The sequence below is a fragment of the Oryza sativa genome, chromosome 3 (assembly GCF_034140825.1).
Source record: "Oryza sativa Japonica Group chromosome 3, ASM3414082v1".
Lineage (NCBI taxonomy): Eukaryota > Viridiplantae > Streptophyta > Magnoliopsida > Poales > Poaceae > Oryza > Oryza sativa.
Window position 1 is genome coordinate 11,924,277 of NC_089037.1, and position 14,148 is coordinate 11,938,424.

Sequence of the window (14,148 nt, forward strand, 5' to 3'; positions counted from 1 at the left end):
CTAGGGGACCTGACAAGGCCTGACAGGTTTAGAACCGGGACTAAAGATCAAATATGCCCACTGTAGCCATCAACCGGGACTAAAGATCATCTTTAGTCTTTCTATTATTGATTTTGGCCGACCGAACAAAGATAGTTTCTCTACCATTGGAAGTTTGAACGAACATGTGGAATCTGCCACCGTTCCGTCTTCCAAGTTCCAAGTGACTACAAAAGCCAACAGTTCTGCACTTTTGCTTTCACCCACAGGCGCACCGCTAGCCCACTACTACCAGCCATGGCTCACATGTTCAGGATCCAGTGCCGCGCGTCCGACGTCCTCAGACTCACCATCGTTAACGGCGAGGTCATCCTCGGCAAGTCCGACCCACGCGACGACCGTCAGGCAAGGCCTCTTCACTTCCCTTCTGCATCACTTTTCCATCGTCTCCGCCATGCACACCACGTCCTTGCGCTGTGCACCCTTCGTCAGTATGGTCAGCAGTATCCCAAGATCATCTCTGCACTCGTTGTATGATACTGGTACGCTTTCTACAATGTAGGTCTGGCACAAGGACGCAAAATACAGCGCCGGCATCAAGGACGAGGCAGGCCGTCCTGCCTTCGCACTCGTGAACAAGGCCACTGGCGATGCCCTCAAACACTCCTTGGGCTACTGTTGCCCTGTAAGCAACTGCTGCCATCCCCGGCCTCGTTCTCCCTGCTGCCGTTTCCTTGTGAGAGTTAAAGAGTAGGTTTAAACATGAAGATGACGTTTGTATTTCACCAAATCATTTGGTAAGGGTGATCAAGTTTGAGCCGGGGTATCTGGACGAGTCGGTCCTGTGGACTGCGAGCGTGGACGTGGCCGACGGCTACAGGCGCATCCACATGATGAACAACGCCGACTACATATTCGACGCAGAGGAGGACACCCCGCAGTACGGCGGCGCGCGCGACGGCACGCGGCTCATATTGTTCCGGTGGAACGAAGGCCTGAACCAGATCTGGCGGATGGTTCCGTGCGGTGGCGGCGTGCTGGAGCACGAGAAGCCCCTCCGCGTCGTCTGCCACAGCAACCAGGCACTCTTCCTCTCTGTTCGTGACGGTGTGGTCGTGCTCGCCGACATCGACATAAAGTCGCGTCGCGTACTATAGCCCGCCCTATGATCAGTTGCTTTGCCTAGGAAATCAGCAGTGTTTCACTTGACTTACGTCTCTATGCTTGAGCTCTCGGTAGCAATGGATCGTGAGCTTCCAGAACACCGGACGCGTGACAGATGCTGAGGGGCACCGGTCGTTTGTCCTCGTGAACTGGTCCTCTGGGAAGGTGATGAAGCGCTCTGGTGATGGAGAGCCGGTACGTGTCGGTCGGCCTGTTAGAATTAATAATTTATGAACCTCATATCTAAGAACTAGAACACCATCATAAATCCATATTATAACTTAAGATGCGGAAGCGTACCAGAAACTGTAGCCATGGTTGTGAGTTGAATCGGCGGCGAGGGTTTTGATCTTCCAAAACAATAGGCAAACCTAATTTCTCCAACTATTGACGGGATATAATGGATTGGTTCGTGCCCTACTTTGGGGACCTGACCCTGTTTTTATAGGAGAACTTGAGTTGTTGGATTCCTATTCTAACCCATCACAGAATAGGAAACAACATCCGGTCTCTACACGTATATAAATCCATGTTTCTATAATTAGATGCTTTGGCCCCAATACGACTTTAGTTGATCACTTTATTTTTGAGGCAACTGTCATAATAGCCATAATATGTGTATGTGCATCCACATATAGGAAATTATTCTAACAATCTCCCACTTGGATCACATGGTTAAACACATATTTCAAAATAATATGTATGAGCTCAAAAATGCTATTATTATATTAAGCACCTACAACAATCCGGTCCATCAATTATATCAATAAAGGATCATAGCGGCTTTTGTCACAGTAAGAGTAACTCAGCCAAACAATGGTCACATATATTAACATACTGAATGACATGGATCAAACATGGACGTGTAGCAAGGAAATTATATGAATGTGATCATAACATATCTATTTCCAATAGGTCCAACTTAATTCTTTAGTGAGATCAATTTATTTCATTAACCACACATGATAAATGTATGAATCAGAGTGAGAAAAACTAGTGTTTCTGCGGAACAAATAGCTTTATGCCTTTAACTAAAGAAAAAAATATCATATATGCATTAAAAATATTACAAACTCCCACTAAAATTGAATTTCTTCAATTAAGCCTACACCCATACGAGCAACATGCCCATAAAAAACTTTGGGTGCTAAACCTTTAGTAAACGGATCCGCAACCATGGAGTTTGTACAATATGCTCTATTGACAACTGCCCACTCTGAACCCTTTCCTTCACAACAAGGAACTTGATGTCGATAAATTTAGACTTTGTCGAGCTCCTATTGTTATTAGAATATAAAACCGCAGATTTGTTGTCACAATATAATTTTAGTGGTCTATCAACATAATCCACTATGCGCAGCCCAGTGACAAAATTCCGCAGCCACAAACCATGATTTGATGCCTCGTAGCAAGCAATGAACTCTGCAGCCATAGTGGATGAAGCAACTAGCGATTGCTTAGCACTTTTCCATGAAATGGCTCCTTCAGCAAGCAGATAAATGTATCCTGAAGTTGACTTGCGACTATCTTGACATCCAGCAAAATCAGAATCAGAATACCCAATAATCTCCAATTGATCTGATTTTCTGTAAGTGAGCATATAATCCTTTGTTCTTTGCAAATATCGCAACACTCGCTTGGCTGCTACCCAATGATCCAATCCAGGATTGCTTAAAAATCTGCTTAGTATTCCAACTATATATGCTATATCTGGACGTGTGCAAACCTGAGCATACATCAGACTCCCTATCAATGCTGCATAAGGAACCTTTTGCATTTGCTTAGTTTCAAACTCATTCTTGGGGCATTGACTGAGATTGAATATTTCTCCTTTAGCTACAGGGGTGTCTCCTGGTTTACAATTTTGCATGCCAAATCTTTCCAAAACTTTATCGATATAGCTCTTTTGTGACAATCCAAGTATACCTCGACCACGATCTCGGTATATCCGAATTCCTAATACAAAAGAAGCATCACCAAGATCTTTCATTTCAAAATTCTTTGATAGAAATCTCTTAGTTTCGTGCAATGAGCCTATATCATTACTAGCAAGCAATATGTCATCAACATATAAAACCAGAAAAACAACCTTACTCCCACTAAATTTATGTTACACACAATCTTCCACTGCATTTATCTCGAAACCAAATGAGATGACAATTTCATGAAATTTGTGATAGCACTGACGGGATGCTTGCTTGAGACCATAGATGGATTTCTTTAATTTGCAGAACATTTTATTCGCTTCGCCAGATACAAAATTTTCCGGTTGCACCATATAAATTGTTTCATCAATGTCACCATTTAGAAACACAGTTTTCACATCCATCTGATGTAACTCAAGATCGAAATGTGCCACAAGTGCCATAATAATTCTAAAAGAGTCTTTCAAAGAAACCCGAGAGAAAGTCTCTTTATAATCAATACCTTCTTTTTGAGTATAGCCTTTTGCGACAAGACAAGCCTTATATCTTTCCACATTGCCCTTTGAATCCCTCTTGGTTTTAAATATCCATTTACAACCAATGGGTTTAAAACCTTCCGGCAATGGAACAAGATCCCAAACGTCGTTGTCTTTCATGGACTTAAACTCATCATTCATGGCATTGATCCACTTTTGTGCATTAGGGCTTTGTATGGCTTTCTGAAAATTGATAGGATCTTCTTCCTCTATTCCAACATCACCCTCATGCTCCTGAAGAAAGATAATATAATCATCTGGAATTGCACTTTTTCTTTCTCTAGTGGATCTCCTTAATGGCACTAGTTCTTGAGACTGTTGAGTTTGTTCTTATGTAGTTTCCTGATTTTGAGAGGAATTTTCTAGGACATTTTCTTGATTTGCTTCAACAAAATCAGGTAAAGTAACTTGATCTTGATTATTGTTAATAACCAAAGGAAAAGAAATAAATTCCTCTTCATGAATTTCTTCAAAAATAATGTCCCTAACCTTATCACCCCTCGCAAACTCAACATCCTCAAAAAACTTGGCATTTCCCGTTTCAAAAATTGCCTTAGTAGTAGGATCAAAAAATTTATAACCCATGGATCTTTCAGCATATCCAACAAAATAGCTACTAATAGTCCTGAAGTCCAATTTCTTTTCATTAGGCCTATAAGGCCTAGCCTCAGCTGGACAACCCCACGTGCGGACATGATTTAAGCTAGGCTTTTTATTTGTCCAGTGCTCGTACGGGGTTTTGTTAGTCGCTTTAGTTGGAACTCTGTTGAGCAAATAAGCTGCAGTCTTTAACGCTTCTCCCCATAGTGACTTAGGTAATGTAGAATGACTAATCATGCTTCTTACCATGTCCTTAAGCGTTCTGTTTCGTCGCTCAGCAACACCATTCATCCTAGGAGAACCTGGCATGGTATACTGAGGAACGACACCACATTCCTCAAGAAATTTGGCAAAAGGCCCTGGACATTGTTCACCTGATCCATCATATCGACCATAGTATTCACCACCACGGTCTGATCTGACAGATTTAATCCTTTTGCCAAGTTGGTTTTCCACCTCGGCTTTAAAATTTTTAAACACATTCAGGGCCTGAGACTTCTCATGAATTAGATATATATAGCCATATCTTGAGAAATCGTCTATGAACGTGATAAAATATCATTGACCATTCCAGGAAGCCGTAGGGAATGGCCCACAAATATCTGTATGAATCAGTTCTAAGACATCCGTAGCTCTTTGGGCACTTAATTTCCTTGTATTCGTTTGTTTCCCCTTTATGCAATTAACACAAACATCAAAGTCTGTGAAATCAAGTTGATCTAGAACCCCATCAGACACAAGCCTCTGAATTCTTTGTTTAGAAATATGACCTAAACGCTTATGCCATAAGGAACTAGAATTCTCATTAGTTAATTTTCTCTTTACACCACGAGAACAAGTATGCAGGACTTCATTAAATGAGGCAACAGTATCAAGTAAATATAGGCTATCATTCCATATTAAAGAACCAGTACCAACTTTATTAGAATTCTGGAAAAGACCAAACAATCCATCTCCAATTGTACAATGATAACCTGATTTGTCCAATTGGCAAATAGAAACCAAATTCCGTCTGAATGACGGTACAATGTAAGTCTCTTCTAAATCTAAATAATAACCAGTCTTTAATAATAACCTAAATGTGCCTAAAGCCTCCACTTCCACTGGTTTGCCATCGCCCACAAAGATGAATCTTTCAACATCACTTGGCTTTCGGCAGTTCAGGCAACCCTGCATTGTTACACTGACGTTAACAGTTGCACCAGTGTCTAACCACCAAGTGTGTTTGGAAACAGAAATTAAGTTAACCTCAGAGCAAAGTGTAGCAAAAATTGTACCTTTCTTAGCACGCCAAGCGTGATATTTGGTGCATTTTTTCTTCTTATGTCCTTCCTTCTTGCAAAAATAACAGAGCTCCTCGCCACGGTTATTTTCCCTTTTCTTCAAAGGAGGTTGGACATCTGCAGCTTCTTTGCTCTTTCTTTTCTTGTTATTTGAGGTCAGAGATAAATGAGCACTTTCTGTTCTATTTTGCTTTAACCTTTCTTCCTCTTGCACACAGTGAGTGATGAGCTCATTAAGTGTCCATTTGTCCTTCTGACAATTATAGCTCACCTTAAACTGGTTAAATTGTGTAGGAAGTGATATCAAAATTAAGTGCACGAGCAAATCCTCGGATAAGTCTAACTTAAGTGCCTTTAATTTTGAAGCAAGATGAGACATCTCCATGATGTACTCCCTCATGTTTCCTTTTCCCTTATACCTCATTGAGATGAGCTTTGCTAAAAGAGTACTAGTTTCAGCCTTCTCATTTCTAGCAAATCTCTTCTGAAGTGTTTCAAGGAAAACCTTAGCTGTAGTGACCTCCTCAGATGCACTATCCCGGAAAGCTTCCGGTATAGAACGCTTCATGATCATAAGACTCATGTGATTTGAACGATCCCATCTCTCATATTCCATATTTTCATATTTAGTACTTTTGTCTAAGAGAATAGGTTGTTCCTTCCGAAGTACAAGGTCCAGATCCATAACCCCGAGAACGATTAATACATTCTCTTTCCATTCTTTAAAGTTTGCACTAGTAAGCATAGGAATTGAATTGATGCTAGCAGAAATATTAGAAGCAGAATTTGCAGCTGGAAAAGGATTAAAAAAATGCTCATAAGTATATTTTAAATTAATTCAAAAATAATGATACTTCCCATCACAAGATACCATGCAACATCAAAATTTCGTCTTTCGACAGAAATATTAACTTGCAAGTGGTATTCTTGACGTAATAATCAAACACTAACAGTAAATTCCTGTCAAACAACAAGCCTTTCTTTGGACCGACATATTGTTCACATGGAAACCGTAAGACTGTTACGTATCTATTACTACAGTCTATATAAATAATCCGGCCAAGCATTGATTTTCCTTTGGGCTAATCAACAAGTGCATGAATTATATATATAGTAAACTGTCTATATGTTCCAAAATAAAAAATTAACCTACACAACAGAGGCTACTTTGGCAGCTTATTGCTTCAATTAATCCCTTCTAAAACACCATGAAAAAAATGTATCGGCCGGTATTGAATTAATTTTACTGTAGGGCTGTAAACTAAATTACACCCTATTATACTAGCTTTAGTCTACCATATAATTAGCAATCTAGTGCCAACTATAAGCATACGTGTACGATATACTTAAAAAAATATTAATACTGTACCCCTTCGTGTATTGTGCCAATAAATAAAATATCCAAAATTGCATGCAAGCATAACAATCTAATTACTGTACTGAAATTTGATTAGCACATAGTACTAGGGAACAAACAGATCTATAGGATACGGACACCAGAAAAATTAATAAGACAAAACCAGCTTTGCCGACTCGGAATCGAATCGAACTTGCTAATTCAATAACTCGACGACTTGGCTAAACAGATCAATAAAACTTTAACCCAGATATGCGACATGCTCGGCGGAATCGAGCAAACGCAAAAGACCAGAGACTAATTAAACGGCAATTAAATAAAAAAATTATCGCTGGATTCTAATCCTACATGTGTTGCTTTGATACCACTTGTTAGAATTAATAATTTATGAATCTCACATGTAAGAACTAGAACATCATCATAAATCCATATTATAACTTAAGATACGGAAGCGTACCAGAAACTGTAGCCATGGTTGTGAGTTGAATCGGCGGCGAGGGTTTCGATCTTCCAAAACAATAGGCAAACCTAATTCCTCCAACTATTGACGGGATACAGTGGATTGGTTCGTGCCCTACTTTGGGATATGACCCGTATAATTAGATGCTTTGGCCCCAATACGACTTTAGTTGATCACTTTATTTTTTAAGGTAACTGTCATAATAGCTATAATATGTGTATGTGCATCCACGTAATAGGAAATTATTTTAACACGGCCTACTTCTTCCTAAACTATCGAGCAGAACTCGTGATGTTGTGGGTTTTTAATCTCCTTGGCACCTGGCTTGAACGCTGCAGGTTGAACTCGTCGGTCACAGCCTAGACTCGGTGGACGTGGCGCTGCTCTGGACGCGCGGCGACGACCTCGGAGAGGAATTTAATTGCATTCGCACCGTCAGCGATGTTGGTCTCGTCCTTGATGCGGCGGGAGGCGTGCCTGAATTCGGCGGCGCGCACGATTGCACGCAGATTATCGTGTTCCCCTGTCACGGCGGTGCAAACCAGAGGTGGTCTATGCTTCCGCTTGACTGACTGTAGCAGCAGAATTTTGGATTTGCTCTATTATCAGCGGCAACACATTTCTACTCGCATGTTATAGATGCATGGAGTGATAAATTATGGAGCAGTACTGCCCCATACTATGGTTCGGCAAATCCTCAATTCTTTTATTTTTATCAAAATCTATTTTCAAGTTTTGTTTCAAATTGTCAAGCAGCAAATGCTTTTTTAAAGAGTCGATTGACTGAATTGGAAGAATGTGGTACCGAAAATTGTATGTTCGGCTGCACTACTTGGGCTGTGGTGCAGCCATCTTTCACAGTACTTTGTATCAGCGTGCAGCTGTATGGCTACATTACAGCGGCTACAAGCGTGCAGCCGAACAGAACCATGATATGCATGTCGCCCAGACATCGTAATTTATTGCAGATCTTTTAGTGTCCGTTTTTATGATTTTAAATAGATTTTTAAACTTTTTTGGTTCTTAAGTTTAAAAGATCTGAATCTTTTGATGACATCAGTCGGACTGATATAGTAAAACAACATCGTCCATCAGTCTATATAATGTGGTTGGCGTGACATGAGAAAACTGAAAAGCTTAGCATGATTGCTTTGCGATGCTAAGCTGTAGGGGTGGGCATTTGGTTAGATCGAGCAATTAGGTCTTGGTCTTCACTGAAATTTCAGTCATCAGAAACTCAAGAGTGGAGACTGAATCTGTCTTTACAGAAATTGAAGACTGAGCAATTTGGTCTCAGTCAAAATCGAGATTCTTGAGATGAAAAAAAAATACACATAAGCTATCCAGAATTTTAGATATGAACCCGCCCCTCCACCCCCCCCCCCCCCCTCTCAAAAAAAAAAGAAGTGCATGCTAACAAGAGAGGAGTTAATGGTACGAGCAGCACATGGAGGCGGGCTTTGACACTGGCACGACCGCACGGGGTCTTCACGACAGGATGTGGCACTGGATATGGGCAGGTGGACGGCGGTTGTTGCTCTATCATGATGGAGCTGGATTTGTGAGTGGTTTCCCGCCGCAAGTCCATCGGCAACTATGGCCTCCACCAACACCTGTTGGAGGTGTGGCGGCGTCTCTATGAAGCTGTCGTTGCGTCGCCCTGTTGGATTGAATTAGGTGCATGCAACAACATCCACGGCATGGGGAGGAAAAGGCGGTTGTGGTGCGAGGAGGAGGCAGCAGCAAATGCGGCATGGCTTGGAGGAATAGTGTGGCGCACCGCGCAGGTGGTGAGGATTCGAGGAGAGGTGGGGATGGGCGATGGAAGGGTAGGGTTTTCTCTAGTTGGTTATTGGGTCGGTGTGTTGTATAGGTTTTTATTGGGCTTTAACAATGATTCAATTAGTTTGGTGATTTCGATTAACTGAACTAGATGATAAAAAACAACGTGTTAAATTTAGAGAAGAAGAGGAGAGGGAGGGAGAGGACGGGTTGATGAAGAAGGATAGTGATTTAGTGAGGCATGCGCAGAGAAAGGGGAGAGAGTGCGAGAGATAAGGGAGATGGAGGGAGAAGGAAGAAGGAAAAGAGAGAGAATGACATGTGGGTCCCATATATTTTTTTAATTCTAATGTCACAAAAGCGTCACGTTAATGTTGCATGGGACGAAGACCACGTCAACACTGCCATATAGGCGATATGCCAGCAAAACCGTTAAGGGAGTCAAATTACACCGGTTTTAATAGTTGGGGTTCGAGATATTTGGTGTTGTGGTTTAGGCACCGGTTTTAATCAGACTCTATCACTAGTTAAGGGACTCATTGTGGACTTATTCCACACAAAATCCATGACGACGCACGCTCGAGACGGGTCGGAGAGGCCTCTGATCTTGCGGTCCATATCATCTCTTTACGCCACCTAACCTGGGCCCTGAGGAAGATTTATCTGATCCGGTGTGTCTTATACTCATCTCTGTAGTTCGTGACATCTCGGGTCTCCAAGTGCTAACTAGTGCCAACCGAAATCATCCACCGGTCATCTTTCAGGTGAGTACAAAACCCATCTGCACTTCTGCTTGCACCCGGAGGGGCTCGCCATCACCATCACCAGGCATGGAACACGCGTTCAGGATCCAGTGCCGCGCGTCCGACGACCTTAGCCTCGCCATCGTCAACGGCGAGGTCATCCTCGCCAAGTCCGACCCACGCGACGACCGTCAGGCAAGGCCTTCTTCTCTTTTACTTCGCTTCTGCGTCACGTTCACATCCTTTCCCTGTCTAGGGCATGCACGTACGGATACACCTTTGTACTCAGATTCAACAAGATCTTTCAAATTTGCACCCTTGAGTGCAGGTCTGGCACAAGGACGTACGATACAGTGCCGGGCTCAAGGACGAGGCAGGCCGTCTGGCGTTCGCGCTCGTGAATAAGGCCACCGGCGAAGCCATCAAGCACTCGTTCGGTTACAATCACCCGGTAATAGCAAGTTTAATAGTATAAACAACTACTAGCTTCAAATCATCTATAATCAATATAATAGCCAATTTATACAATAGTTGTTTACTATACTATTAATACCTAGACCTACCTGTCATACACCCAGTACGTCTTAAAGTTCTTACTGTAGCTAGCTACATATCTGTAATCCGTTGCTCTTCTCTCTCTTCCTTTCTCTCTTTAAAATATATTTATAGCTGGCTTATAGCCTACTATTGTACATGCTCTCCTGCAGTGTTCTACCAGCCTACCACTCATGCTCCTCGTACTTCTGTTAGGTTTTCTATCCCGTAAAAAACTTCTGTCTATAGATTAAATCTTGATATAGAAGTTGATTCTTTTTCTACGAAGATAATACTATCTCCGTCCTATTCTAAATGTAGTTGTGGATTTTCGTGTCCAACGTTTAACCGTCCGTCATATTCCCCCGTTTCTAAATTTTCGACGCCGTTGATTTTTTTAAAACATATTTAACCATTCGTCTTATTAAAAAAAATTAAGTAATTATTAATTTTTTCCTATCATTTGATTCATTGTTAAATATATACTTTTGTGTATACATATAGTTTTACATATTTCACAAAAGGTTTTGAATAAGACGAACTGTCAAACATGTGCTAAAAAGTCAACGGTGTCAAATATTTAGAACGGAGGGAAAACTTTTGTGAAATATGTAAAACTATATGTATACATATAAGTATATTTAACAATGAATCAAATGATAACATGTTTAAGAAAATCAACGGCGTCAAATATTTAGAAACGGAGGGAGTATTTGAAATATATATATTTTTAAAAAATAGTCACACATAAAGTGTCTTTTTCGGACAGAGGTAGTACTATACGGTTTTTTGACGTATACGGAACACATTTGAAGTATTAGAAGTAGACTAATAACAAAATAAATTACAGATTCTGCCTGTAAACTGCGAGACAAATCTATTAAGCCTAATTAATCCGTCATTAGTAAATTTTTACTGTAGCACCACATTATTAAATCATGGCGTAATTAGGCTCAAAAGATTCGTCTCGCAATTTATATGCAAACTGTGCAATTGGTCTTTTTTTCGTCCACATTTAATGCTACATGCATATGTCCAAATATTTGAGTGATGAAAAAGTTACAAGTTCGAAGGGAACTAAACATAGCCGTAGGCTAAAAGTTTTTTTTTTATGAATTACTCCCTCCGTCTCATAATATAGCAATCTAGGACCGGACAAGACATTTCATAGTACAACAAATCTGGGCATGCATCTGTTCAGATTCGTTGTACTATGAAATGTCCCATTCAGTTCTAGTTTGCTAGTATGTTATAAGACGGAGAGAGTAAGTACTACTGTAGTATGTCAGCCGTGCATTTCTTTCATCAGGTACGTCTTGTCAAGTTCGAGCCGGGGTATCTGGACGAGTCGGTCCTGTGGACCGAAAGCGAGGACACGGGCGACGGCTTCCACCGCATCCACATGATCAACAACGCCGACTACATCTTCGACGCGGAGGAGGCCGTCCCTCTCTGCGACGGTGCGCGCGACGGCACGCGGCTCATCCTGTTCCGGTGGAACGGCGGCGATAACCAACTATGGCGGATGGCCCCATGCATCGGCGCCGAGCCAGATCACGAGCCGCCCGTCCACGTCGTGTGCCTCACCGTTCGTCACGGCGCGGTTGTACTCGCCCGCATCGACCACAAGGACCCCAAACAGGTACCAGTCTCGCGCTGCGTACTACCAGTTGCTTTGCGTCTTACGGCCAATTGATGTGCTCTCTTGGCAGCATTGGACCGTGAGCTTCCGGAACACCGGGCGCGTGACCGACGAGGAAGGACACCGGTCGTTTCTCCTCCTGAACCCGTCCACCGGGAAGGCGATGAAGCGTTCTGCTGACAAAGAGCAGCCGGTACGTCTTGGCCTGCACACAGTTTCTCGCTCATTCCGTTGAGCGGAACGTGTGATGTGTGGCGTCTGCTTGTAACTCCTTGTGCGTTGCAGGTTGAGCTCGTCGGCCACGGCCCGGACTCGGTGGACGTGGCGCTGCTCTGGACGCGTAGCGACAATGTCGGCGAGGGATTCCATTGCATCCGCACCGTCAGCGACGTCAGTCTCGTCCTTGACGCGGCGGGAGGCGGCAGGCACGACGGCACGCCGATTATCGTGTTTCCTTGGAACGGTGGCGCGAACCAGAGGTGGTCTATGCTTCCGCTTGACTGACCGTGACAGCAGATTTGTGGATTTGCCTTTATTAGTACTTGCAACTGTAGTATTTGCAACACAATTGTACTCACATGTTAGAGATTTGTGGATTAACAAACTATAGAGCACTGTCCCATGCTAAGGGGTTCATCAAAATCAAAGTAGTCAATCGAGTGAATTGGGACAGTAGGACAGCGAAAATTGTACTATTCAGGGGCAGGGCTATTGACTCGGAGAAGGTCAATTCACAGAGGGAATGTTGAAGTAATCCATCCGTCCCATAATATATGGGATTTTGGATGGATATGAGACATCATTCCATATTCGTTGTACTAGGATGTGTCACATCCACTTAAAATCTCTTATATTATGGGATAGAAGGAGTACTTCTGAATTCTAATAGTATTGTAGTATCGAAAGTATGCTACGGTTTTTTATTATTATATTTTCTTCACATTTGTGTTAATGACTCATTTTTCTTCTGAATGTTTTTGGGTCTGGTAGTTTCTGAGAGCGGAGGCTCCCGTGCCATTCTCCTTGGGTGACACGGAAGGCGAATAGACCCGAGCGGAGGCTTGCCGGCCACGTCCTGCTAGCATCACCACCGCCAGCGATGGCGATGCGGTGACACCTCCCTCCCCACCCCCATCCATCCTTCCTCCCTCCCTCTTCCTTCTACCTTCCCCTCTCTATCTCTACAAATCCAGATCCAGTTGCTATGGTGGTCTCCATGTGGGGACTGTCTAGTGGGTGGCAGCGACGGTTTGGTTCCACAGCTAATTGCTAGAGCTACGCCGATCCAGCTAGGTGGAGCAGGTTGTCAAAAGCGTTGTCTGGCCGTGGTGCAGGTCGTTGCAGCGTGTAGGTGGTGGTGTACATAGTGCAAGTAGCTTCGGTGTGCATGTGGTGTTTAGTGGCTTCCGTTCTGGTCACTATGGTTAGGTGGGACTCTGAGGCAAAAGTCTTGCTCGGCTTGACGATGTTAGTGACGGCGACATCCTTGGACACCGTTCACCTTCTTTAGTTCAATGTGTCAATGCGAGGGATTTCTCCGGTTTTTCGTAAATTAACCGTAGCGTGGTGAGGTTTTTGGATCCGGTTTTTCTTATAAACTGGATCGACTCTCTTCTATAGTGAATTGCAGGAGCTCTCTACCCGTTCCCATGAAAAAACTATCATCCAAAACAATTACACTGACGATTGTGCTCTGACGACCCATCATGACTGTATACTGTTTTTCTACAAACAATTCCGTTTCCAGGCAGATGATGAATTTTACTGTCATTTGTGAAACACAAATAGTTGGAGTCGTTTCGGATTTTATGCCAAAACATGTCCAACCTTTGAATAGTAAATGTGATATTTCAGTTTGAGGATAAGCCATTAGCATTGCCAACATCCAATTGGTACCAATTTACTAGAATCTAACAAAAGTTTGGCTATAACTGACACCAAACCAAATACAACTTTACCTTGAAACTACTAAATTTTGCTATAGTACTGAACAGAGACGGCCAATGATTTATAGTGCCGTAGAATCTTTGAGAAAACGTTGGTTAAACCCAAACAAACTTGGGTATACTAAATATACTGCCAAGTCTGTAACTTATCTGATGGATTGACGAGGCAATTAGCTGGTTACATCATGGTACTTTCA

At 42.6% G+C, this 14,148-nt stretch overlaps 2 protein-coding genes across 2 annotated transcripts; both read left to right on the forward strand.

The window, feature by feature from the left end:
• Positions 1-276: 276 nt before the first annotated feature.
• Positions 277-7,876, forward strand: LOC112938173 (ricin B-like lectin R40C1). Its single transcript, XM_026023656.1, has 5 exons — positions 277-384; positions 542-664; positions 792-1,127; positions 1,219-1,338; positions 7,643-7,876. Exons 1-5 carry the CDS (start codon positions 277-279, stop codon positions 7,874-7,876), a joined length of 921 nt encoding a protein of 306 aa, XP_025879441.1.
• A 2,040-nt stretch (positions 7,877-9,916) lies between these two features.
• Positions 9,917-12,733, forward strand: LOC112938174 (ricin B-like lectin R40C1). The gene is made up of 4 exons (XM_066308456.1): positions 9,917-10,024; positions 10,158-10,280; positions 11,673-12,005; positions 12,076-12,733. The coding sequence occupies exons 1-4, from the start codon at positions 9,917-9,919 to the stop codon at positions 12,238-12,240; spliced, it is 729 nt and encodes a 242-aa protein (XP_066164553.1). The 3' UTR covers positions 12,241-12,733.
• Positions 12,734-14,148: the final 1,415 nt, after the last annotated feature.

Excerpts from the sequence above, each read along its gene's own strand:
- LOC112938173 (XM_026023656.1), top strand. The coding sequence starts at position 277 with ATGGCTCACATGTTCAGGATCCAGTGCCGCGCGTCCGACGTCCTCAGA. Across the intron at positions 1,128-1,218 it reads TCGACATAAAGTCGCGTCGC|CAATGGATCGTGAGCTTCCA; the intron begins GTACTATAGCCC and ends AGCTCTCGGTAG. Across the intron at positions 1,339-7,642 it reads GCTCTGGTGATGGAGAGCCG|GTTGAACTCGTCGGTCACAG; the intron begins GTACGTGTCGGT and ends TGAACGCTGCAG.
- LOC112938174 (XM_066308456.1), top strand. The coding sequence starts at position 9,917 with ATGGAACACGCGTTCAGGATCCAGTGCCGCGCGTCCGACGACCTTAGC. Across the intron at positions 10,281-11,672 it reads CGTTCGGTTACAATCACCCG|GTACGTCTTGTCAAGTTCGA; the intron begins GTAATAGCAAGT and ends TTCTTTCATCAG. Across the intron at positions 12,006-12,075 it reads ACCACAAGGACCCCAAACAG|CATTGGACCGTGAGCTTCCG; the intron begins GTACCAGTCTCG and ends CTCTCTTGGCAG.